The sequence below is a fragment of the Pseudoliparis swirei genome, chromosome 22, assembly GCF_029220125.1.
Source record: "Pseudoliparis swirei isolate HS2019 ecotype Mariana Trench chromosome 22, NWPU_hadal_v1, whole genome shotgun sequence".
NCBI lineage: Eukaryota > Metazoa > Chordata > Actinopteri > Perciformes > Liparidae > Pseudoliparis > Pseudoliparis swirei.
Window position 1 is genome coordinate 11,709,522 of NC_079409.1, and position 24,823 is coordinate 11,734,344.

The 24,823-nt window shown below is 41.6% G+C and overlaps 1 protein-coding gene across 2 annotated transcripts; it reads left to right on the forward strand.

The window, feature by feature from the left end:
• Positions 1-409: 409 nt before the first annotated feature.
• si:dkey-12j5.1 (uncharacterized) lies at positions 410-22,096 on the forward strand. Of its 2 annotated transcripts, none has more exons than XM_056443664.1 (11): positions 410-571; positions 736-848; positions 953-1,098; positions 1,222-1,375; positions 3,061-3,173; positions 3,294-3,417; positions 5,479-5,571; positions 6,217-6,285; positions 11,237-11,290; positions 14,431-14,583; positions 19,894-22,096. In XM_056443664.1, the coding sequence occupies exons 1-11, from the start codon at positions 508-510 to the stop codon at positions 20,065-20,067; spliced, it is 1,257 nt and encodes a 418-aa protein (XP_056299639.1). In that variant the 5' UTR covers positions 410-507; the 3' UTR covers positions 20,068-22,096. The 2 variants fall into 2 exon arrangements, with proteins under 2 accessions (XP_056299639.1, XP_056299640.1); XM_056443665.1 differs by having other exon boundaries at positions 3,064-3,173.
• Positions 22,097-24,823: the final 2,727 nt, after the last annotated feature.

Here is a 24,823-nt window from a genome sequence, read left to right on the forward strand (position 1 = left end):
GTTTATTTACAACAGTATTGTTAAAAAAATTTACGTACGTTTTGACGTGGCTGCCAATTGGTTGCAATCCAGAAAGTTCTCGAAGCGTCAAGGGGTTCAGCTTCAAGGCGTTACCTCATTGGTCTACAAGGCTTGTCAATCAGATTGAGGACCCGCCCACAAAAAGGGATTTGTTTAAATCATGTAAAGCCCGCTTTATGTAATCACCGCTTTGAGTGAAAAAAACGTACATTGTGTGAGTCTAAGGCTACGTCAGTATTACATTATGCGTTCAAACACATTTTCTAATCAAATATCAGACTTGTTACCATGTAAATACTATTTTTCCCATTTTATCAAACCGCTCGTTCTGTCCACTACCTCTCGCCGTAGCAGTCACCCAGTTACCGTTTAGAGCATGCGCACTGAATCACTCCAGCTTAGACATACGCGTGTGAGCTTCACACTTTGGAAAAAGTCTGTTTTCAAGACAGAAATTGTAAAAATATCAGCTGTATTTGTACCACCATGGGAGGACAAGCAAAGGGCAAAAAGAAAAGCAAGCCGAAGAGGAAAGACACACGCACAAACAGTAATGTTGTTAATTAGCACACCATGTTGCTATTTCGTATGTAATTTTAACCTCTCTGATCACAGTTAATGTTATTATAAATTAGTCTGTTCGCGTTGATTTCAACTCTGAACAAGACCAAATAAGCCCACACTAACGTTTACTCTCCGCTTATGTATGTACAGCAGATGCAGGATTTGTTGGATTGTCGCCTCAAGAAAGGATGAAACTAAGAGTACACAATAAAGCCAAAAAGAAGACAGCTGAGAAGTACTCTGTGCAACAGCTACTAGAAAAGGTGATATTGGCAATATACCCACGTCAAAGACATGCCTGTTTAAATGGATTGTTAATTCTGATCATCTATCTCTTCGTTATGTCATTTGATCATCTTTTGTACAGACAGAAGAATGCATGGACAGTTTTGACTTTGAGATGGCTGGCCTTTTCTGTCAACGAGCCCTGGATGTGGAGTCCACCAACCTGCAAGCTCTAGACATGCAGGGACACATCTGCTCTGAACTAGGGGAAACACAGAAAGCTAAGGGAATATCCTTTATGCAGGTTTATTCTTTCCTCTTGTGTGCATGTCAGTAACCCAGTCATCTCATTTAAACACTGATATATCATGTTGTTTGAGTGGAGTGAGCCTCCTTGACCAATTATCTTTAAGCTTTTCTGCATGCAGTGGAGCTGAGCCCAGATGAAGGCCACAGTAAGTACATGTACCTGGGTCAAATCCACACAGGCCAGGAGGCAGTGAACTACTACACTAAAGGAATACAAGTCCTGCTGTCTACATTGGACAAACAAGCACAGACCACAGTGAGTGCACCCCTATACGCACTCACATTTCCTTTATTACTTAGTTGTACATATGTAACATCAACTAGGGGGAGATGCTATTGCACCCAAGGCTAAATGCTAGTGTGATGGTATTTATCTTCACAAGAGGGTGCTGTTGAACAACATATGAAATACTTATTATGACATGATCCATCAAGCAGTGTCACAAAAAATGAATCACATGGTAGTGTACATACTCAGCGCAGAGCTATTCCTAATGACTCAGCTTTAAGGTGTTACATTATCTATGTCTACGGATGTTAATGTTACAATAACAGTTTTCTAGTTGTCAAACTAACATTATTACATTTTTATAGTTGATGTGATTTTAAATAACTTTTATGACAGTTCTTATAAGACAAAGCATAAAGGTGTTTGACTTATTATTTTCATAGCAAATGTAAGATATTACAACTAGGAAAAAGCTTAAGCTGTTCTGTGTTTTCTGTCTATATTATAAAAAAATCTGTCTATATTTAATATTTTTATATTTAATTTAATTTTACACTGCAGTCTTTAGTATTGTATTGTGTATGCATATATGTTGTATCTATACATACACTACCGTTCAAAAGTTTGGGATCACTTAGAAATGACTTTATTTTTCAAAGAAAAGCACTGTTTTTTCAATAAAGATAACATTAAATTAATCAGAAATACACTCTCTACATTGTTAATGTGGTAAATGACTATTCTAGGTGGAAGTGTCTGGTTTCTAATGAAATATCTCCATAGGTGTATAGAGGCCCATTTCCATCAACTATCACTCCAGTGTTCTAATGGTACATTGTGTTTGCTAATTGCCTTAGAACACTAATGTCTGATTAGAAAACCCTTGTGCAATTATGTTAGCACAGCTGAAAACAGTTATGCTGGTGATATAAGCTATACAACTGGCCTTCCTTTGAGCTTGAAGTTTGTAGAACAAAATTAATATTTCAAATATTAATCATTATTTCTAACCTTGTCAATGTCTTGACTATATTTTATATTCATTTGATAAATAAAAGTGTGATTTTTCATGGAAGACACAAAATTGTCTGGGTGATCCCAAACTTTTGAACGGCAGTGTATATATTTTATTTTATATTTTACTTTGTATACATCTATATCTTTCACTTGTATACTTCTATATCTTTCATCCCTGTATTATATATTTTATATTTTATTTTTTATTCTCGTATGTTTAGTTTATTGGTGCTGCTACTGTGACGAAAAATTTCCCCTTGGGGATTAATAAAGTAAATATCTATCATCTATCTATCTAATTCAAATCTTCATCGGCCTTTTTCACAGCAGCCTTTTTGAAAAAGCAAAGCTGTTAAACTAATACTAATAACATTAACAATGGCTCCATTCTATTTAAGTGTCCCAGTAAGCCAGGACAGTGAGCCAGCGTTGACAAAACCACGACCCTGAAACCGAAGCAGCTAAATGGAATTCAGTCAGCATTAATTTTTATTATTTAGCCCTTTTCTTCTATGACATATCAAATAGTTTTTCAGGGAATACAGGAAAGTTGTGCATAGTTTTCCTTTATTTGACAATTTAATTGTTAATAATTTAAAAAACAAATTGTATCCCATGTTCACTATCTTTTGATTTAAGAAACTTAATAGAACGTTTCACACCTTTTTAAAGCCTTCTGCACTCTGGTCTTTAAGCAGGCTCAGGCCGGAGCTGCTGCCCCACCAGATGAGGACACTGAGCTTCCCACAGCAAAGGATGTTTGTGTAGCCTACTGCTCCATGGCTGAGATTTACCTCACAGACCTCTGGTACGAGAGCACACCGAGTAACGCCCTGAAACTTGAAGCTCCATTTCCTCTTACTGCTTTTTTAATGAATTGAGATTTGTGTGTGTGTGTGTGTGTTTGTCTGTCTCTTTGTCCGTGTAGCATGGAAGAGGGAGCTGCAGACAAGTGCAAGGAGTTCATTGAGCGTGCATTACAGTATCACCATGACAACCCTGAGGCTCTCCAGCTCATGGCAAGTTACCTGTTCAGTACAGAGAGAAACCAGGTAAGTCCATACACACGTACGTACGCACGCGCGCACACATACACACGCACCCACACACACACACACACACAGGATGAGTTATCACCACATTAAAGCGGGAATCTGCTGAGTAAATTATTCTGAGCAAATTGAATTGTATGCCATTAATCAGCAGATGGACACTTGCATCACCACGCATACATACACACAGACAGGTCATGTCGATAGGAATGTTAATTACTGTGCAGATCATTGAGGTCATAAAGTCGTCGAACGAATGAGAGAGCAGCAGCCTATTGGGCTTAATTAGGAACATATTCCACAAGAACTTTGCAGTATGAAACATCTGACATTGAGTTTGGAAGAATGTCTTAATTAGATTTCAAATTCTATAAATATTTTTTCTGATTAAAAAAACTTTAATTTTTAAGATATGTTTAAAGTATTGCTGCTCTACCATCTGTAATTAAGGGTAGACAACATTCAAGGCAAAACCTTTCTTTGAGAAACATGCAATGCGACCCATTTTGTTTTTGCAAGAAAATTGAAAGATGTTGCAACTAGTTATTTATTCGATTGTATCTTTTGAGTAACAACACATGATTTTCATCCATTTACAGCTCTTTTATGTTCTAATTTTGTTTTCGGGAGACCATTTCATAAAGAAAGTAATACTATAGCAAAAATGTTTTCCAGTGATATGGTGTGCATTGTTCACGGAGAGGCACTTTTATTTTTACATATTCTTTCAGAAAAGTTATCTTGGGCTGAAGTGAATCTGTAATACTAGCTTTAGGCTGTAGGGGTCAGACTGGCGCCAGTCACACTTTATATCATCCCACATAAGGCAATCTATTTAGAAATACTCTGGGAATCATTTTGTAAAACTATTAACCTGACTTCAGTTTAATTAAAAGACTATTGACATATGGAGTATTCCTGATCCAGCCTGTAAACGTGATTTGTATTCAAATGATTTCCTTTTTATTTGACTTTTGTGTCTTCATCATCTCTGTGTGTGTGTGTGTGTCCGTGTATATATATATATATTAGGGCTGTCAATCGATTAAAAAAATTTAACTAATTAATCGCACATTTTGAAATTGCGATTAATTAATCGCGATTAATCGCAATTAAAAGTTAAAAGTTAAAAGTTCATTCTTTTTAAAGACAAAACTTCACACAGAGCTGTGTTTTCAGAGGCTCCTGCATATACAGTGCCAGCGAGGTATTTAATATCGTGGATGATAAATTGTTTCTTCAGTGAAACATCAGATTAGTAAAAAAAAAAGAAGTATATTGAGACCCCATTGGTCCTGTCATCTTTAACATTGAACAGCAGCAGAACCAGTGGCCTTGGTAACTGACTGACATTCAAATATGTCACGTTAACCCTCTGGAGGCTGGGGCATTTTATACATTTTACAAAATAAATTAAATTCACCGTTTAAAGTCTTTTGCATGTGACACACCCCCACGTGTTATACATCAAACATTCCAGAACAATCTCAGCTCTGAAATGAGCCTCATTGTCCTCGCGTGTCCTCTGGTTCTCTGACTGACAGGCTGCTAAATGAGCCTAACCTGTGAGGTGGGAGGTCCTTTGTGATTTACTGAGTGTTCATTGGTTTTTTTCCCCCCGAAATGTTGACAGACAAACGGATTGACCAATCACGTTGAAGGTTTCGTGTGTCGCGTTCTTTCCGCGCCGCGTCACCCGACACGTCGCCCCTTCGTTCCTCTGTGTATCAGAGGGGGAGACGGGAGGAAGGAGGAGCAGGAGGAAACCCGACTGATTCATCCACGAGTTAAACTGATTTCTGCTCCTTATTTTCGCGGAGAAATGATTGTTTTAAAAACGGAAACAGTGTCAAACCGTACTGCCGCGGTTTTAAAAAAAGAAAAAAGAATTGCGTTAATTGCGTTAAAATATTTTAGTGCGTTAACGCGGCCAAATTAATCGCATAGATTAACGCGTTAACGCTGACAGCCCTAATATATATATATATATATATATATATATATATATATATATGCAGGTTTAGCTGTAGTTGAATTGTGTATGCATTTGTCTGTCTTCAGGAAGGCAAAGAATACCTGTTGAAGAGTGTTGGAATGTGGCTCCCTGCCCAGAAACAAAGTGCAGCTTCTTTCAGCACAGAGGAAGAAATGCAGGTGAGTTGGAGATGTGCTTTGTACTTCTCTGACAACAACACACACTCATAAGATCCCTGTTTATTTATAAAGCTCTTTCAACTAACAGGATGTTCACAGTGTGCTTTGCAATGCAGCACAAACACGAGTTCACAGTAGAGATAAAAAGTAAGAGATATCAAAATGAGGGATAATAAAAAGTACAAAGATGGAACAACTATTTAACAAACCTGCGTGTGTGCACGTTTGTGTGTGTGGGCAGAGTGTATATGAAAGCACAAGGCAAAACAAGCAAAGTGTATAAAGGATACATCAGCAAATTAGTTCAGGTAATTTGGCAGAGCAAAAGGAATGGTTGTAATTTTAAAGTGAGGATGGGTTCTAAATGACACCAAATAGATGGCATTCAAATACTGAGTAAATGTGATACAAGAGGTGTTGGGATGAAGATTTGAGACTAAAATCCCAGTAGCACCACTGATACGACTCTTATCTTCAGGAGCAGGTTGATCTGAACTCAGCCTGCCAACACTTTCGCTGTGATTAACAGCCACATAGCCGCAGAATGTGGCGTACCTTGAAATTGAATCGTGTTATTATCAGACAAAGGAAGAACTATGTTTGTGTGAACACTGCCAAGGTGACGGTGTTGTGTTTTCTCTCCAGGATAATATCCCTCCATACGAGTCTCGCGTCACCACTGCCAAACTGCTCATTGAGTCGGAGGAATTTGAGGTAAATTGTTGTGTAGGTGTATGTGTGTGTGGGGGTGTGTGGAAGTGTGTGTGTGTGTGTGTGCGCTTCCTTTCTAGTGAATAGGCCGTTATCCTCTCCAGGGTTCAGTCTCAATAATTTAAGAGTGATATTTACAGAGAGGTACAGGGGGAGGGCTGTATAGAAGAGAGAGAGTGTGTGTATGTGTGTGTGTGTGTGTGTGTGTGGGGGGGGGCTAGTCTGATGAATTGCCGCTAAATCTGTGATATGGCACACTTCTAGATCCCTCATCAATTTTGAGTATTAATGGCCTCGGTTTGAGTGGCTCGCTGCCTTCAGTTCGGTGCTAAAATCCCGAGCAGTCATTAACACTTGAAGTAATTTTCTGGGATTACTGCCACACCAACAGCGGTTCAACTATTTTTCCGATTTAATTTGTAGTCATTCTTGATGAGTGGTTTATGGTTATTACTGACAGGAAATGAGAACTGTGTCCTTTTCCTACCCTCACTCCTAAATTGTGTGAGTGAGAGAGAACTGGGCTGTCAGGTGTGTCAGTGAAATGACAACGTCTCGGTCCACAGTTTCTGACATGTCGTGTGTCTTCATCCTCCTGTTGGTGTCAACAAGCCCGAAACTCAAACTGCACACATTCTGAGTTATTTATTTTGCTGTATGGATACACATCCACATACATATCCATAAACAAGGTTGGTCATGTGCTTTGAGCCGGCAGCTATGTGAACGTTGCTGAGGGAAATTGAGCTTACGGATAGAAATGGAGTCGTCTAGAAGAAGCTATTTTCTGTCCGTCTCTCCGAGGCTGGGATATCGTCTCTTCCCTTTCCTTCCTCTACTCCACACATTCACTCGTTTTTGCGCTCACTATCTACTATAAATCTATTAACAAGTAAACTATCTGTAAAGTTGTGTGCTTCTAGTCCGTATCAGTTTCCCTTCTTAGAATGCTGCAAGAGCGCCACAATTTGTCTGTATTTCTTTCTTGATTGAATATTTAATTTGGTCTTCCAAACTGAGCCATAGAATTGAAAATGTAATTTAAATATATGCCAAAGATACACATCAGATAATGAGTGTTTTCTCTCGTTTCCTATAGTATAATGCTATTTCTGGTAAACAATAGTTCCTTTTAGAATAAAAGTGGTAGAATAACTGCCATGTTCATTGTCAAAAAGCATGTGTCTGTACTGTTGGATTAAGCTATTCGTCTCATGAATGTAGTTTGGACCATTATGTGGTTTGAGTTTGAATTGGAGGAAATTAGACATTTAGCAAAATGATATTGCGATTACGTTGTCCAAATGATCTGGGTGACTGATATTATCTCGACAGTTATTGGGGGGTAGAGCATGGTGGTGACACATTAAATACAAAAGGGCCTTGAGGTGTTTACCACAAAGGCTGTCAGTGGTAGGTGGACACCATCGTATCGTTTGTGACTTTACGAGGTGACGGTCCACACATACTGCTCACACATTGAATGTATGACCTTTGCGATCTGAAATAGCACCTCTTCCATTTTTGCCTGGAGACTTTCTCCAGGGTTATTTCATTAAAGCCAATTGATTTCTCATCACATTAATAGAGGTGGTCACCAATTTGCCCGTGGACAGCCTCTGCAATAATGGGTTGAGCATAAATGATTTTTCTATTAGTGCCATATAAACATGTATCTTTTATAAAACCTAATCTGTCAAGGCCATGACTTCCAAAATGGTTTGGAGGAAAGAATCTTTTTAAAATGCAGCTTTCATCTCAATGTGTAAGCCGAGTGTGCATGAGAAGTTCAAAATGAAATGAAATATGACTGAGAAAGCAGCTATTTTATGATACTTGAGTTTCTTATAATAAAGAGTCAAGAGAATGTAAAGCATGTGATCAACTGGAGGATTTGTACTCGTCTCATGCGCTTTGTAAATAAATTAGCATTGAAAAGAAAACACTTACTCATAAATACTTGAAAACAAAAGTCTTCCGTCTCAGCAAGATGTGGATCTGTGGCACTTCATTTGTAAAGGGGAAGCAGGCAACACAAAATGCTTTTACAGGTCTTGTTTCCCCTCTTTTCATTGCTTTTGAGGAGAAACACTTGAATGCATGCCAAATGTGTCTGATTTCCATAGCTGTAATGGAAATTGAGTTGAAGCCCACCAGGGGTGATTGAAAGCAGCATAAGTGAGACAACTGTCAAAATATCATTGTTTACATATTTATGGGCCAGTTTCTGTGTTGTTGGTCTGAGAATTTGAACAATTGAAGGCATCGCTGTGGGCTAATTGTGAATGCCATGTTTCACACTTTTTTTTCAGATATTTTAAAGACGAAAGCAGTTCAGACATGATATTTTGATGAATAGTTTTAGTTGTTTATCAAGCAGGAACACCTGACAATGTTTGGTTCTATTCCCCCCAATTTCAGCATTTGCTGCTTTTTTGTGTGTAATTATAGGAAGAAAATCTTTTAGTTTTTTAAAAGTTGGTTGGTCTAAATATTCAGTTTGAGGAAACTTTTCTATAATGTCTTTAATTTCAATAACAAAAACTAAAAGAGATTATTTCATGATACAATTATCATTAAATGTGTGCTCCATTACACTGACATGTAACTTCATGTTAAATTCAAAGAAAAATAAATGTGCTTTGTAGTAACAGTGCGACCCTCAGAGACCAATGTTTTCACCGCTGTAAAACACAGACACACAAATTACCATCATCATCACCTATCACCACCGTTAATTCACCAGCCACATAGCAGACGGACAGACACACAGACGGACAGACGGGCGCCCCCCCCCCCCCCCCGCACGGAGCTGATGGTTAGTTACTCTCCTGGTCGGTGTCTCTCTTGTCACCTTTCATGTTGTTCCTTGAACATTTCTCTTCTTCAATTTCACTCATGATGGAGAGCAGCTTGTACTTTCCAATTTTGTTTGCAAGTACAGTTAGCACTGACATCCCCAGGATTTATTTACTTAAGGGTAGACGTCCCTGTTTGTGTGTGTGTGTGTGTGTGTGTTTGTACGAGTCTGTGTTTTAGAGATACTGCTTGCCCTCGCTTGTAAAGTGATTTGTCTTTCTGCTGTCTCTGCTTTGCGCTCTGGTAAAATGATTCTCTTAAACAAAATTGCCTGAAGAACACACACACATACACACACACACGCACGCACACACACACGCACACACACAAACTGCACATGCTCACAATGGCCATTATGAATGCGTTCTTCCCCAGAGTGTTGCTTTTTAAAACCTTTAAATAAAGAGGACAGCATGTACCGTGTGTGTTTGCAGTGCACCGTTGTTCGTGGACCAGTTTGACATTAAGATACTTTAGTGTGCCCTTCCTTCCAATTCCCACTGTTTTCCCCGCGTGCTACCCCCTCTCTTCCCCTTATCTTCATGCGAATATTAATCGTGTTGTTGTTTAGAGTGTGAAGCGGCTTAAGAATCTCTGAATCTTTAATCACTCGCCTCTGGGTTGACCAGTGTAGTTAGGAAGAAGTACAGTTTGAGATGATATAATTGTTTTCATTGCGTACTTATCCCGGCTCCCAGATATCTCTAGTTCTATTTTTGTTGCTCCAAAACTGCCTGCTCTGTCAGCTGTTTAATACCCAGGCAGATCTTTACTCCTATCTCGTATATCTAGCGCTTGGTTTGTGTGTCTGCCTGATGCAATGAAAGTCAAGTTGATCATTCTAACGCTGGGCATGAATGCATTCACCGGCAGCTGGGATTAGGTGTTTTTGTTTGTGTACTTTTAATCGGTCATTAAATAATTAAAGACAATTGGTTTTGAGCTGATAATTGGTCTAGCAATCAATCACCTGACTCCCTGACATGGACATTTGCGCACTGTTAATGAGATACCCTCAATTAACCCGACTCTCCCTCAGTCTACACAGGCAGCTGACCTCTTTACTGCCACCGGAAGCACGGATGCTTAATGAAAAGAGAGGAGAAGTATAAAGAGTGGGAGGGGGAAAAAATGAGGTAGCTCTTCAGCTAATAAGACTGCCTCAACAAGAAACAAGTGCTGGTTGTTGTGCTCACTGTTGTGTGTAGCTTTGTTATAGTGTGTGACTTTGTGGCGGTGTGTGAGCGCATGCACAGGTGCGTGCGTGTCTTTTATTCTTGCCCTTCACCACGGGTGATTGGCTAACAGTCACCTCCAACCTGAAGTTGACAAAAATCAATATATCATCACCTGGGGCCACACACACACACACACACACACACACACACACACACGCACACACCTCAGCCAACCGACCAACCACAGAATACACAAGGAGAGAGGCAGAGCAAACCAAACACGCAGCCTCCTTTCGTCGAGGTCGGTTTTCTGTAATAGAAACTTCCCACAGAGTCTGACCCAGACATAGATGCTCTACGGCAAAGGTCACCTAACATTAAACTCATTTTAGACCTCAGTTGGAGGGGGGCAGGTGTGTGTGTGTGTGGGGGGGGGGGTGATAGAGACGATGGGTCAGGCTGATATTACAGTCTGACATTCGTCCCTTGAAGCTGGTTCAGAATATATTGATTGTTGATGTCTGTAAATGGATTTAAAGGGCAAACGACCCGAGCAGCCGAAGTGACTTTTGACTGTGCGATAAGCACTGGTGAGTGTGTCTATTGACGGCCATGTCTGTTGTCTGGTTGCTATCGATGATGCCGTGATTGGGTCGACGATCTCATGGACGCTTATCAGACTTTCTGATCACTCTGATTGATCGAGCTGCCTGGGAGATGCACAGCACCCACAACTTCGCCCTCGTCCATCTGTGCGTGTGCTCCTTGTTTATGGATCGAGGATGTATCTATGAGTGTGCCCTGATGAATTTGTTGAACCTAACAAGTAATATTCTCTGAAGTTAAAGTCATATTTAAATTCTCATTTCAATCTCTTGACCCTCATCTCTCGATGTCTGTTTGTCTTTCTGCATTAGATGGCGGTAGATGTGCTGGAGGGTCTTCTGGACGAGGATGATGAAGTAGTCCAGGTAAGCGATGTAGTGGCCCAGCTTTCTTTTGTCTCAAAATTGTGGTTGTCTTTATTCATGTTTTCATTTTCTATTTTTATTTAGCTGGTAAAAATACAGGGAAGCCTTGCGTCTCTGAAAATGTGGGTTTTTGTTTTTTCTTGAACTGGTTTTGTATTTCCAGCATGGCTGTCTCTATTTGTTTAGCAGCAGCAGTCGGTCTGATGTTGTGCACGCGGCTTTAGAAGCAATTGACCAATCAGAGCATTGTAGGGAGTAACAATGGCACTTCTCACAAAGCTAACTGGTCACCGAGATACATCCATGAACAAATAGCAACAGAAGAAGTATGAATGAAGTTGATGGAGCTTATAGAAATAACAAATCTTAAATCTGCATATTTGTTTGATTGACATGAAAAACCTACATCTCATAAAGGGACCAACGCTACCAGCCATCAGTTTGCCCTCCTGATTGGCCAGAGCAAAGTTCAGAAAATAACCCTTCCAACAATGAATGTGTGAACACAAACACACGTCAGGCAGAATGAGTGAAGGGAAACTAAAATGGTTTCCTGAAGTCCGATTATCAGGCTCGTCTGTCTCGACTAATTGACGGTTCTCTGTTGTCAGGGTGTGTGTGTGCGCGTGTGTGTTACCTGTCAAGACGTAGGAATACGTGATGTCTTTTCTCGGGTCCTCTTGCAGGATTTCTTTTCGTACACGACGGTGTATCACTTAGAACTTGAATGTGTATTAGAGAGTGACTTTAGGAAGTATGTGCTGTCATTGTGCTCCAAATCCCCACTGTCACTCCCCCCCCCCCCCGCACCACCCTTCAGGCTCAGCCTCCCACCCACACACGCACCCCTGAGCTGACAGATTGAGAGCAATCATTGGGGGGCTGAACTGTTAAACTTGCTCCACAGATCTCCAGCCGTGACAATCGATTTGGGCGTCCGGCAGCCAATCACACACATGCATACAGTCACCAGCTCTAATGGTCAGAAAGTGTTCTGCCAGGTTGCACCACGGTTACGTTGGGAGTCATATTGGTGATGCCCGAAGTGTATGACAGATGCATTTGCATTTGACTTCTCGCTCTCTCTCGCTCTCTTTTCCCCTCTTTGTGTTACTCTCTTTCTTATTTCCTCTTTCAACTGCAGTCGATAAGTTGTTAGCTTTCGTCTCCGTCTTTTTGCTCTTGCGTATCTCAAAGTTGGAGCCATGCTTATATAATGTTACGGCTGCACAAACAACTGTGCTGGCTCCTTGCAAATCTTGTTTCAAAGGTATTCAGTTGATTCATGGTGCTTTTGTTCTTCCTCCAGCAGCACCATATGGGAACGAAGACGTGCCTTCACTTTGAAAAGACAAAAGTCTCAGTGATTTGACTGACAGACGAAAGTTTATTTTATTATGTGTGCCTCTGTCTGGGCTTGTGCTTGTGAATAGTGGGTTCTCTAAAATTCTCAATGAGACAACTTTTTGTATTGTATTTGTAATATGTATTTTAGAGTACCATCTGTAAAGATGCCTTGTTCTAGCTGTTTTGGATACATGAAATACATTTAGTCATTTAATTAATCCAATGTTTACTTTCTTTCTGGACATATCTGCATTCACAGAAACTATTTGAGTGATATAAATATCATACTGCTGGTTGTGCCACATTACTACATTTATCCAGTGCAGCTGTTGTTCTGATAAGTTTGGCTGCAGGGGGTAGCCACCCACTCTGCATGCTTAGTGGCATTTCTGAATTCAGTGTGGTATTCAGGATGTGTTGTTTTTCATAGCTAAATGGTTCATTTGGCAGAGGGGCAGGTCCTTACTGCCTCTGCCCTCAATGAATAATGAATAAAGTGAATATTTGTGTCTTGGTGCTTGAAGAACAGTGGGTTCTTTGGCCTGAGATGAGAGGCACACACACACCTCAAAGTTCACTGAGAGTTAAACATGATTGTGTTTCAGTGGAAGAGCAAGCATAGCACAAAGTATATGTACTTCCATTATGTGGTAGAAAGAAAGTGTGATTATGGTAAAGAAAGAGAAGACTGTTTTGGTGTTTTTCAGCATACTGATTTATCATTTAAAATATGCCTCCACTCACTGTGTGAAGCAACAGGATTATTTTTCAAGGGATGTTCTAGCTTTTTATTTTTTTATTTAACATATATTCATGAGGTTTTCATGAAGTTCAATTACAGCCGGTTTAGAGATCCTTCACACCTAGTCAGCATGGTGCCGTCTGTAGATGAGTTCTGTGTGTCTGTGTCATGATCTTACTTCGGGTTGTACGTTAGCAGAAGAGGTTAAGAGGCACATTGATGATCTAAAGCTCTGCATTTAAAATAAGAGGATACTGCTGGTCTCATGTAAACATTCAGTAGTTGAACCTACATGATCAAAAGACTCAGTAAATGCACATGGCACAAACTATAGAGTGTGTGGATGCTTTTCTTAGTAAGAAGCTTTGTCTTTTTATCTATGGTTTTGTAAATTAGATGTTTGTGCCCGTGGTTCTCAAAACGTTTTTGAAACCTCCTCCAGGCCTGTGGTACTTCTGTTCCTCCACAATTTATATCAAGGCAAAATAGAGTGAAATAATCAGATGAAGAGAATAATAAACTAAATGTCCTCGTCTAAATTAATGACTGATATTGTACACAACCTGTGTGTATGATGAGATTTTAAATGCAGGGAAGATATTTGCCTGAGGGAATTTATTTTTAATTTTATTACATTAAGTTTTGGTTAATGTTTCAACAAAGTAATTGCATTTTTTGCTCTAGAAAGATAACAAACAAACAGATGGTAGAGTCACAAGTCGGGTCTGAATTAATTGTTAAGCTTTGTGCATGTGTGCATTTACACACATGCTTCATTTGTAAATGAGAACAATAAATGTCAAAATTGGATCAGGTTGACAGTTATTATTATTATGCGAGTGATTGATTTGCTTGTGTGTCTGTGATTCAAAGTCCTGTGTGTGAAACCTGTTTGTCAAAGACGGATGTGAGATTTCATGCAGACGTGCTTCGTGAGGGTTACCGATCTGTCTCCCTTGTCACAGCTCACTTACTGCAACAAAAAACACTTTCTCTCTGTCTGAATCCTCCACACACCCCCAACCGCCTCTCTTTCTCATTGCCCCCCCAGGTGTGGTACCTCTCCGGCTGGGTGTGCTACCTCCAGCTGGAAAAAGCAAAGGAGCAGCAAGAAAGAGAGGGGAGAGAAGTGACAGAGGAGGAGACAGAGGAGTGGAATGCGTTGAAGGAGGCGGCCAGATCGTACCTGACCAAAGCTACGAAGGTAATTCAGCTCTTAAAGTCTGTCCACAAAGCTCTGGCTAGTGGTGATGGGCCTTTTTAAAAACTATTTCGCACCTTTTTACAAACAAAACTACTCATAGTTTGATCGGGAAGACAATTGGCAGATTAACGCATCATGAAAGTCATTCCTTGCAGCCCGTGACACTATAATTAAGCTCCACCTCAACCCTAATCCCGGGTTTAACACTATAATTATGCATGAGTAATAATAACGTTATGGTCTAACACACAATAATACAACACACAAAGGGCCCATTTATCAGCAATACTTTTGGTTCTATCCTGATAATCTGGATATTCCTGAAAAAAACCTTTATACTTTGACTTCAATAAGATTTTAAATGCCAGATGTTTACTTATTGAGTATTTTCATCCTGTGATACTTTGACTGAAGTAACGTCTGTGAATACTCCTTCCACCACTGTGCATGGCAAATGTACGTACGCTGTCAGAAAAGGTAAAACTCCGAAGAAGCAGTTCTCGTCGGAGATGGAGTACATGCAGTCCGGTGGCTGTGAGAGGATTCCAACTAAGCTCCATTGTTACCACAGAAATGTCTTTTAGTACCATCTCAAAGAAGTTTAAATATACCGCTGTCTCTCTTCCATTCCCCCTCACAAACACACACACGCACACTCGGAGTGATGCGTCTCATTCCTTCTGTCATTCTGTCAGGGAGCAATGCCTCTATGGGCCATGATTCATGTTCGCCTAAAATCCAATAGGCTTGTAAATTAGACAGCACAGGCTGAGGGATAGCAGGACCCACCCACAATTCTTTTTGTTCCCTTTTTTTCCCTTTCCTCTCGTTTTCACCTCCCCACCTCCTGCTCTCTCATCCTAAAAGATTGTGTTCCTCTCCAACTGAGTAGAGGCAGCAGAGTGGCGATATATTAATGTCTCTGGCCAGCAGTGTCGTGATTGGCCTGTTTTACCAGCATCCACTGGGACAGGAGCGAGGGGGGGCTTTGAGCTGCCAAGAAGGAGAATGACAGGAACTGTGGGGAGAAAAACAAAGGCACACCGCACATATATATTTGAGCTTCCAGCTGTGTAGTAAGAGTTCAAAACAAATGGAAATAAATTGATAAATAGGGAGAATTAAGTACTACAAAGGAAGGCAAAGGAATGAAAAGGTGAAAGACTTGAATGACGTGAGGGAGTGAGGCGGCAGAGCGTGACAAGTAAACACCATAGCTGCTTCTTTGTAGACTGAGTGAAGCAACAGGCGCAGAATAATGTGACGGGTAAAATGCACAAAAACCTTGCAACGGTGAGGTGGAACGTGGAGAGTAAAGTCCCCACTGTGGTTCGCTTAATTCCTCATCAAGCAGCTTTTGCTCATATGGGTGTGCATTGTTGTGTCGTCAAGATTCGCCCTTGTTTATATCCGAGCTTTGTTTCTGAGCGTCACTGTGAGTGTTAATTATTAACGATGAGTCAGTCTGCTAGTTAAAATGGGCTCCAACATGGAAATGAGGCCTCAAAACCTAACTGTGTGTGTGTGTGTGTCTGTGAGAATGCATGCCGCTCTGCGCACCTTATGTGGATGTACATATTTAATAATGGTTGTGTGCCAACTTGCATATCTAATTATGTTTTAAGAAGTGTCTTCATTAGCCACCTCAACTCTGATTGATACTGGTGCTCTCTCTTTCTCTCTCTCTCTCTCTCTCTCTCTCTGTCTCGAACACAAAAACAGACACACAGATTGCATTCAGATGAGATACTAAGAAAAAGAATGATAGGGAGGAACGGATGGGCTGAGAAGACAAAAAAGAAGTGGAGGAGAGGAGCAGCAGGGTGATCGGGAGTGGGAGAATGAAAGGGGAGGCGAGAGAGAGAACAGATTGGATGGTGTGTGTGTGGATGTGTGATTGTGTGGGTGCAGAGGGTGTAGCTGGTGAATAGTGGTAAGGGTAAAAAATCAATAGTAAACCGGACGTGAAATGGAATTTGAGGCTCAGCCAGATAGGGTGCGATTGAAGAAGGATCTGCAGTGTATGCACAGAGGACAATTGTATATGTGTGCGTGAGTGTGTTAGTGTGCGTGAGTGTGTTAGTGTGCGTGAGTGTGTTAGTGTGTGTGAGTGTGTTAGTGTGCGTGAGTGTGCACAGAGGCAGCTCGGGCAAGCGGAGGTCAAAAGCTTTACGATTTGATGTGTCTGAAAGGGTATCCCATGAGCACAGATTGCGGGTCGGGTCCAAGGTGTGCTTGTCATGTAATTTTAATGCCTTTCTCAACCAAGGGCGTGCGTGCGTGTGTGTGTGTGTGTGTGTGTGTGCGTGTGTGTGTGTGTGCGTGCATGTGAGAGAGACTTGCCGCTCAGCCCTCTCGAGACTTCCTGCGACATGCCCTGTTCACACTCAAGAAGGTCTAATCTTCACCAGTGTCACACATTTGCCAGTGAGGGGGTCTGTGTGTGTTTTGAGAGGAAGAAAATGTGTTGAAACGATTCATCTCATTAATGTTCTCCTGCTAATGAAGAGATGTGCTCCGTTTGCTCTAAAAATGGGATGGAGGGGGCAGGACTGAGGATATCGAGGGAAGCTGCAGAGATGTTGGTGTGTGGTGTGTGTGAAGCGGTATCTATCTCCTTGACAGGAAGGTCATTTGGTGAGAGTGGGAGCAAAAGGAAAGTGCTCAAGAGACAAGTCAGAAGAATGAAGTCATTAAAAAATGAAATAACAGAAGAGTTGAAATGAAAGGGGACGTTAAGCATAGGTGTGGAACAAAGGTGAACAATGATGGAATGATTAGTCTTTCACCACACAATCAGCCTGTCTTTCTTCTGCCATATGAGCTGTGCGAAAATGTTTCGAGCAAAAAGATTAGAGGGAAAAGAATCAATTTAGGTATGAAGTGCTTATTATTACCCTTTTGTCTGCTGCTCATCGGACGAAAGCTCTTAAGGATAGTCTACGCTGAACCACACTATTATGTCGCCCAAATAATTAGGTCATTGTAGTGAAAGTAATTAATTAAAGGTTTACAACATGGTATTCTTATCTATTGATACATTTCCTTTTTCTTTCTTACTTTTTCACTATCCGGTCTGTACTCCAAACCAAGCCGAAAGCAATATAATGACCATAAACCGGGTGAGTCTTCATTCAGCACTGCTGCATTGTGCACCTTAAACGAACATAATTCAGTTTTGTATTAAAATCCAGAGGCCTTTCAATTCTGTGACCAAGAGTTGGAGCCGTTACTGTCATGAAGTCAAACTCGCCAGCTCTGTTGATGTATGCCACATCTTGTTTGAAAATAAAGTTTTAAATCGGTTTCTCAGTTTGTCGAGCTCGTCAGGAGGTCATCGCGTCACCGGCGATATTTAAATCTGTGGCCGAACCGACATATCGACGGCCGCTCCTGGAGCCGTGGCTCAAACGAATAGCGAACAGACGGTTAGAACCGATTTGTCTCTGCGTCCCGTCGTGCGCACGTTTAGATTATGCAGCGTGTGCACGTGAGTTGTTACGGTGGTGGTCAATTGTGCTTTGGGCTGTGACCTCGGGCTTAAAGTAGAGCAAAGCGGACCATGAAAGAGTAATACGATTGCATACACTCACACATACGCACACACCGCCCTCTCTAGGCAGCTCTCTGGGCCGTGAAAGTGAAAAGAAAACATCGGCGGTTGTAAATGAGAAGCGCCTGTGTTTCCTGCGACGGCGATGCTGATCTCAGCGGTGTTCGCTGTGGAATGTGTAAAGAATACCTCCCGCTTGTCTAGCTAGCTGAACGCATCACAATGAGGAATCACGTTCTATCCAGCAGACACACGGATTGGTCGGAAATATCACCACTTATAAATACAATTTATAAATGGCCTTCAGTGTTGTAGAACGTAGAGTTTATTATCACTCTCGGTGTTGAGCTAAGCCTATTGTGAAGCAAACCCAACTTTTATTAAGAGGGCTTGTTGTGGATAAACATCTCCAAGAATGTCAGAGTAACTTTGGCAGAATGAAAATCTGTGTTTTCCCCCCTCCTGTGTGTGTGTGTGTGTGTGTGTGTGTGTGTGTGTGTGTGTGTGTGTGTTGCTTTAAGATGGCTGAGAGAGTCAGCTCTCCCCGGTATCAGACACTGAGCCTGGACCTGGGTCACGCTCCAACTCCCCGGAGCTCCAACCTGCAGAGACAGCAGCCACCTAAATATACACACACACACACACACACACACACACACACACTACTCATTCTTACACTCCAAATGAGTTCCCGGGAGGCTGCGTGTCTCCTGTCTGGTCCCGCTGTTGCTTGGAGACTGGTCCTGGGGCAAAGCAGTCACACACACTCTTCTTCACTCTTCTGGCCTCGTTACACTTTTAGTAAGAATGATGGCACTCTGCTGCTTAGTGTGTGTGTGTGTGTGTGTGTGTGTGTGTGTGGGTGTGTGTGTGTGTGTGTGACTAAAATGTAATAATATTCCTAGATCTTATGAACCATTCCTCACTCACCCTCTTTTTCTCTGGAAAGAAAAAGCGGAGCTATAAATTGCTGTATCAGTTCCCCGTACTCTGTATGCGCACACAGTCTGCAGTGTTACGCTTTGCTGTCCTCGTGGTAGTCCCAGTAGTTGTATCATCCAACTTAACTTTGAGTGCAGTAATTAGACACAAGCAGAATATTTCACAGAGATAAATGTGCTGGCTGCTTTGAGAACGGGACTTTTGTTGTTGTTGTTATCTTGCTCCTTCACACCATATTTCACTGAGATTACAACTTTGATTATGTGTGTGCGCACATGAACGCCACATAACCAAGGTGTTCCAGGATACATTTCTCTGCATGTGTGTGTGTGTGTGTGTGTGCATGATGCGACCGCAAAAGGAAGATAAATGGTCTTTTTGTCTCTGGTCTGGATGAACGTTGTATCAAATGTGCTGATTTGCCAAATGAAAGACAAAAAGTGTTTACCAGCGTTTTGTGAGCGTGACAGAATGCAGCTGCTGTTGGATATTTCAGGCGGCCTAACCAGCACTTGGAGACTTAAAACCTCGGGCTGCTCGCTTCCTTCAACTCCGAGCTGCTGCTCACTGATGCTGCGGTGATGCACCGTTATCTTCAGTGACACAATGGAGGAGCTTCAGTCGAGGGCTTTTCCCTCTCCATATCTCATTCTGTGTATTGCCTCCACGGTTCAATTTTGGGTGTCAACATTTCTGCCGTATAACCTACTTTCTATTTTGAGTTTTCAATATTTCCAGTCTACGTAGTGGGCCATTACACTCTAACACTGTCCTTTTTGACCCCCCCCCCCCCTCCCTCTCTCCCTTTTCCCCAGCTGTACAGTAAGTTGCGATGTGATGATCAGCCGATGTTGGAGCATGTGGAGCAGCTGTTAGGCGATCTGGGAGGAGAGCTGGAGGGAGAGGAGGAGGACCAAGTCTTGGATGAAGATTATGAACCTTGTAGCGATGACGAGGAGGACAATGCAGAGTCCCCCATGGACCACTGACAACAGCCCCTTGCTTGTACTCCGATGCCCTTCTCCCCGTCATGCTTTCCTCTTGTTAAAATGTTCTGATGCACTCTCTAAAGTGACTTTTGTACCGACTATCCTCTCACACCAGTTTATCAAAGAGGACATTTGAAATCAAGTGAGATGCACAAGAGAGCGGCATTAACAGCAGAAGTTTACTCAATTTATTTTGCGAGTTGTTTAATGCTTTTGGAGAAATAAGTGCATATTTGAGTAATGCTTCCCTTAATCTCCATGACAGATTTTGATGAAATAAATTAGTTTCAGAGCTTTACTACTTACCAGCAGCAAAAGCAAAACACCATTTGAATGATATTTCCTCTCTTATACACTCACACATTGGTCTACAAGCAAAACATATTTGGCACTTGTGCGCACACACAAACACAAAAGCTTCACGTTAATGACTTCACCTCAAAACAACAGCAGCAGCAGCGTTTCCCTCTGACTGCCTCACAACAGGAAGTGAGCCTTATTAGAGAACTGTGTCTGCCACCAGTCAATGCTGTCGTTACATGTCACGGTTTTTAATATTCCACGTTCATGTGCAAATCTTAAACTTTCATGCCATTCAGTTTACCGTCTCTGCTTTGTTTTTCCTCCTCTTTTTGTTAATTTATTGGATTCAACAAGGCAACAGAGATAATTTCACATTATCTTGTGCAGCCCGCACTTTTCTGTCTTCGAGACTGTTCAAAGTGGCCACGACAAAGTCTTTCAGAAAGGAGCGATGAGAAACCCTTTTCAACTCAATTCCACATCTCAGCCTTTTAACATCCTCGGGCAAGGCTACGCAGAGCCACGGCATGGGTTTGTGTAATGGAATGGCACAATGACCAACGCTTTCTTACAATTGAATTCAGCAAGGTGAAGAGCAAGAGTGGGAACTAAGTGGTAGAAGAAACACGTGGAGCCACTTTCTGTGGAGCATTTATGAGGATGTGGACTTTTCTACATTACAACACCTGATATATCTGAAGCTTTCAAACACACATTCAAAATTGGGATTAACTGGCTCAATTTATTAATCTGTCTTTAATTAAGCCATATAAACATGAATGCAGTTTCTACATTAGTTTATATGTAACTTGCCAAATATATTGGCGATAACAGTTGTGACTTTGCTTAAGCCCTGGTATGTTTATCGTCCAAGTCAGTATGTGACATGCATATAACACACATATAACACAGTGTATATCTCAATGCAGCATGCCTGTTAAAAAAAACACCACTGGCATCCACTGCTGCGTGGCACCTTTGACAAATTTTATAAGCAGTAAATGTTATCTGAGATGCTGCTCCTGATAGTGACCCAGCTACAAGCTGGAAACCTGTTTTGAAACACACAGGAGTTCAGATACCTTGATCTGACCGTGTTAAAGGAGTGTGAAATAAAGCTCAGGAGAAACAACAGATATGACACTGTGTGTGTGTGTGTGTGTGTGTGTATATGCTGCAGATATTGATAGCTTAATGTGATATGATGTGTTTTTATTTGTTGACACAGCTTGGCTCAGAGATATTCATGCCTGATGTTGAATGTATGATAATGCACCAGGAGTACAGGCCTAGAGGACCGACTACCTGGAGCGATGCTGTCATCTAGCAATTGGCTTTATAATTGTGTGTGTGTGTGTGCGCGTGCGTGGCTTATCTGCAGTGCTCCGTGATTAATGACTCCAGGGGTGAGTGAACATCGGCGGTCAGCCCTTTCTGGTTATTCTGAGCTGGCCATTGTGGACACAAAGCCTCTGGTGATCTCAAAGTCCTCGGTCATTCTCTCACCTGTACATCAGCCTCGGCACTGCAGGACTGTTCTCACTTGCTGAGAGAGGAGAGTGCAGTTTCTACACACGGACACACATTCAATCACGGTTTACTTGCATTCTGAATTATTCTGCCTTGTATATGTCTACGCTGTCGATTTGGATGGTTTGATCTTTCATGTGTTTGTGTCTCAAATGTCCACGAATTGACACAAATATGAATAAACACAAACTTATTATATTGTTTGCAACAGTTGGTGCATGCAGGTATGTCTTTTTTAGCTGTATGTCAAGCTGTCTTTGGAGACCAGCAGCATGAGTTCAGTCTCCAGGGAAACTAACCCATAATTAGTGTTTGTGTGTATGTGCATGTGTATGTGTTTTTTAATAATCGACATAATGAGATGAGGGGAGAATAATCCTGGATTAACAGCTTAAAAATGAATGTGTTGTCATCATAACAACATCCCGATTTGGATTTAATCATTAAAATGCACACAAACACTCCTCAACTACACACACACACACATGCACAGCACTTGTCAGGAAGCTGTGTGCATGTGCTGTTTATTCTGTGCTGATGTAGTATATGTGTATCATGGACTTAATTAGAGATTTAAGCGGGGTGTTCCTCTGAAGGGATTAAGGGGGAAATTAACAGAATCTGGAGACTTAAAGCTGAAACCAGTTAAACGGGAACAGGAGGAGGGAGATCAGGACTCAGAGGAGGAGGAAGTTTGAGAGGCAGTCCTCCCGTTTACACACATTCAGATGTTCACTTGTGTGTAAATTGTCCTCTTGAAGTTGCGTGCTAGCACTCTAATCTGCTTCACGGTGTGCAAGCTATTGTTTCAACCTCTCAAAGCTGCTATTTGAATTCTTACGAGCTCCATGTGTTTGGATGCAGGAGAGGTTAAATGGATATTCAATGATACTCTGAGACAGAAATGCAGACAAGCACTACGGAGAAGAAAAGACCAAGCACAGAATCGACTCCCCTGACGTGTGGCTTGACTGATAGGGACTCCATGCCACTCATCCACATCCCTTTATGCTGTGGCCGTGCATTTGAACTGGGAGTCAACGACATAATGGGAGTGATGGTTATCTGACCCAAGGGTTTTCCTGACAGCTACTGTGAGAAGCCCATGAATCAGCTCTATCCTCTGCAGTGAAACCATTTCCTCAATGGGATGGATTTCCTGGGTGATGGATGAAGTGCATCTGATGCGGGAAAAGCTCTGCAGCTGATTAACATAAAGGGTTAAAACTCACAGCTGTATGGCGCTTAATGTGATTATTAAAAGGTGATATCGTTTTTATCACAGTGGTCCTCTGGGAGAATGTGTGCTTTTCCTGAAATCCATATGGCAGGAAGTCAATGACCATAATTCAAATAATTTCACGATTTAAAATGAAATGTTTGCTGGGGAAAAGTTCCCGTGCTTTCCTCTCCATTGTGTTCTGCAGAAACTCATTACTAACAGTCATGATTAACTCTCAGAGAAAGTCCTGATCATTGATTGGTGTGTTTTTGTCAATAAGGCTATTTTAGATTACCCTGCTGCTTTTATTGTCTGAGAGTTGTCCGTGCACAGATGCATGAACAGTTTGTGTGCGCGTGGTTTTTGTTTTGTGGAACCTAATCTTGCCTGGGAACATCTGTCTCTCAGCGATAACATATCCAGGGAATTAGCCATGCTGTCTCACAACCGAACATCACATCTCACTATTACAGCCTCCTAAATTATACCCTATTACACCTGTGTGTGTGTGTGTGTTTGTGTAGGTGTGTGTGTGTGTGCGGCTGAGTGCAAGCATTGTGCTGACAGTGTCGTCCTTGGGGCGCCTGACAATTTTAAGAGTATCACGGAGCCCACTACCTCCTCTAATCCTTAAATCCATCGTCGAACAGAATTCACATAGTTACTTTTGGATAAAACAAGTCCTACACAAACAAGTCTCTCCTCAACAAGGCCAAGCATACAGTGTAACATATAATATCACAGAAAATAGATAGGATAAAGGTGCTTTTGATATACAAGGTGATACACCTTTTTGATGTAAACGCTCTAATCAGCCTTAACCCTCCCGTTATGTGGTGGGTCAAATTGACCTGTTTCAAGTATTTTTTCTGTATCAAACTTCTTCTAATTAGGCTACCTTATTTAGTGTAATCAAATTTTTTTTTAAATCATGTATTTACAACCCCTGCAGGTTTATATTACTGAGATGATGTTCGGGTCAACTTGACCCAGCAGTGAAAGTGGAGGCTAAAAGTGGTCAGAAGTGTTAAGTTTAGACCATTTCTTTCTCTGTAAATGTGGGACAGTCTTTCTTACTCCCTCCCACCATGTTTACACACACACACGCACACGCACACGCACACACGTTTAAAGCCCTATATATGAAGTTCAAACATTTCAAACTTCAAACAAAAGAATCAGGTGGTTGTTATGGGAACCATCTCTATCATTACATTAATTACATGTCATTTAGCCAGTGGCGGGCCGTGGGCCTGGGGCCTGGGCCTTCAGTGAGGTCCTACACAGTCCCACCCGAATTAATCCACCTCTTATTACTATCATAATGATGCCATGGCTCTCAGTGGCGTCCCTAGGCTAAAAAACCCGGGGCTAAAGCCCCGGATGTTTTTTCATTAGCCCCGAATGTTTTCAACCAAAACAGCGGAGTCAGACTGGCAGCAGGCGCACGTAACAACGCTCGCACTGGCTAAGCCCCGGATGTATCCAAATCCTAGAGACGCGCCTGTCTTGACCAGGGCTCAATACGTCGATCGCGGCGTAGTATTGGTAGATCGCATGACATTAAAAAAAATTGGCCCGCCCCCGTCATTTTCTCTATAGCACGTCTTTGTTCATTTATTAAACTAAACAGCCGTCTGATGTTGATCGTATCTACACAACAGCATGTCATTTCTCTCGGCTCTCCGTCTCGCCCGCTGC

Bases quoted from the DNA above. Each gene is read 5' to 3' on its own strand.
- si:dkey-12j5.1 (XM_056443664.1), top strand. From the start codon at position 508: ATGGGAGGACAAGCAAAGGGCAAAAAGAAAAGCAAGCCGAAGAGGAAA. The intron at 5,572-6,216 runs GTGAGTTGGAGA...TTTTCTCTCCAG, and splicing joins GCACAGAGGAAGAAATGCAG to GATAATATCCCTCCATACGA. The intron at 14,584-19,893 runs GTAATTCAGCTC...CCTTTTCCCCAG, and splicing joins ACCTGACCAAAGCTACGAAG to CTGTACAGTAAGTTGCGATG.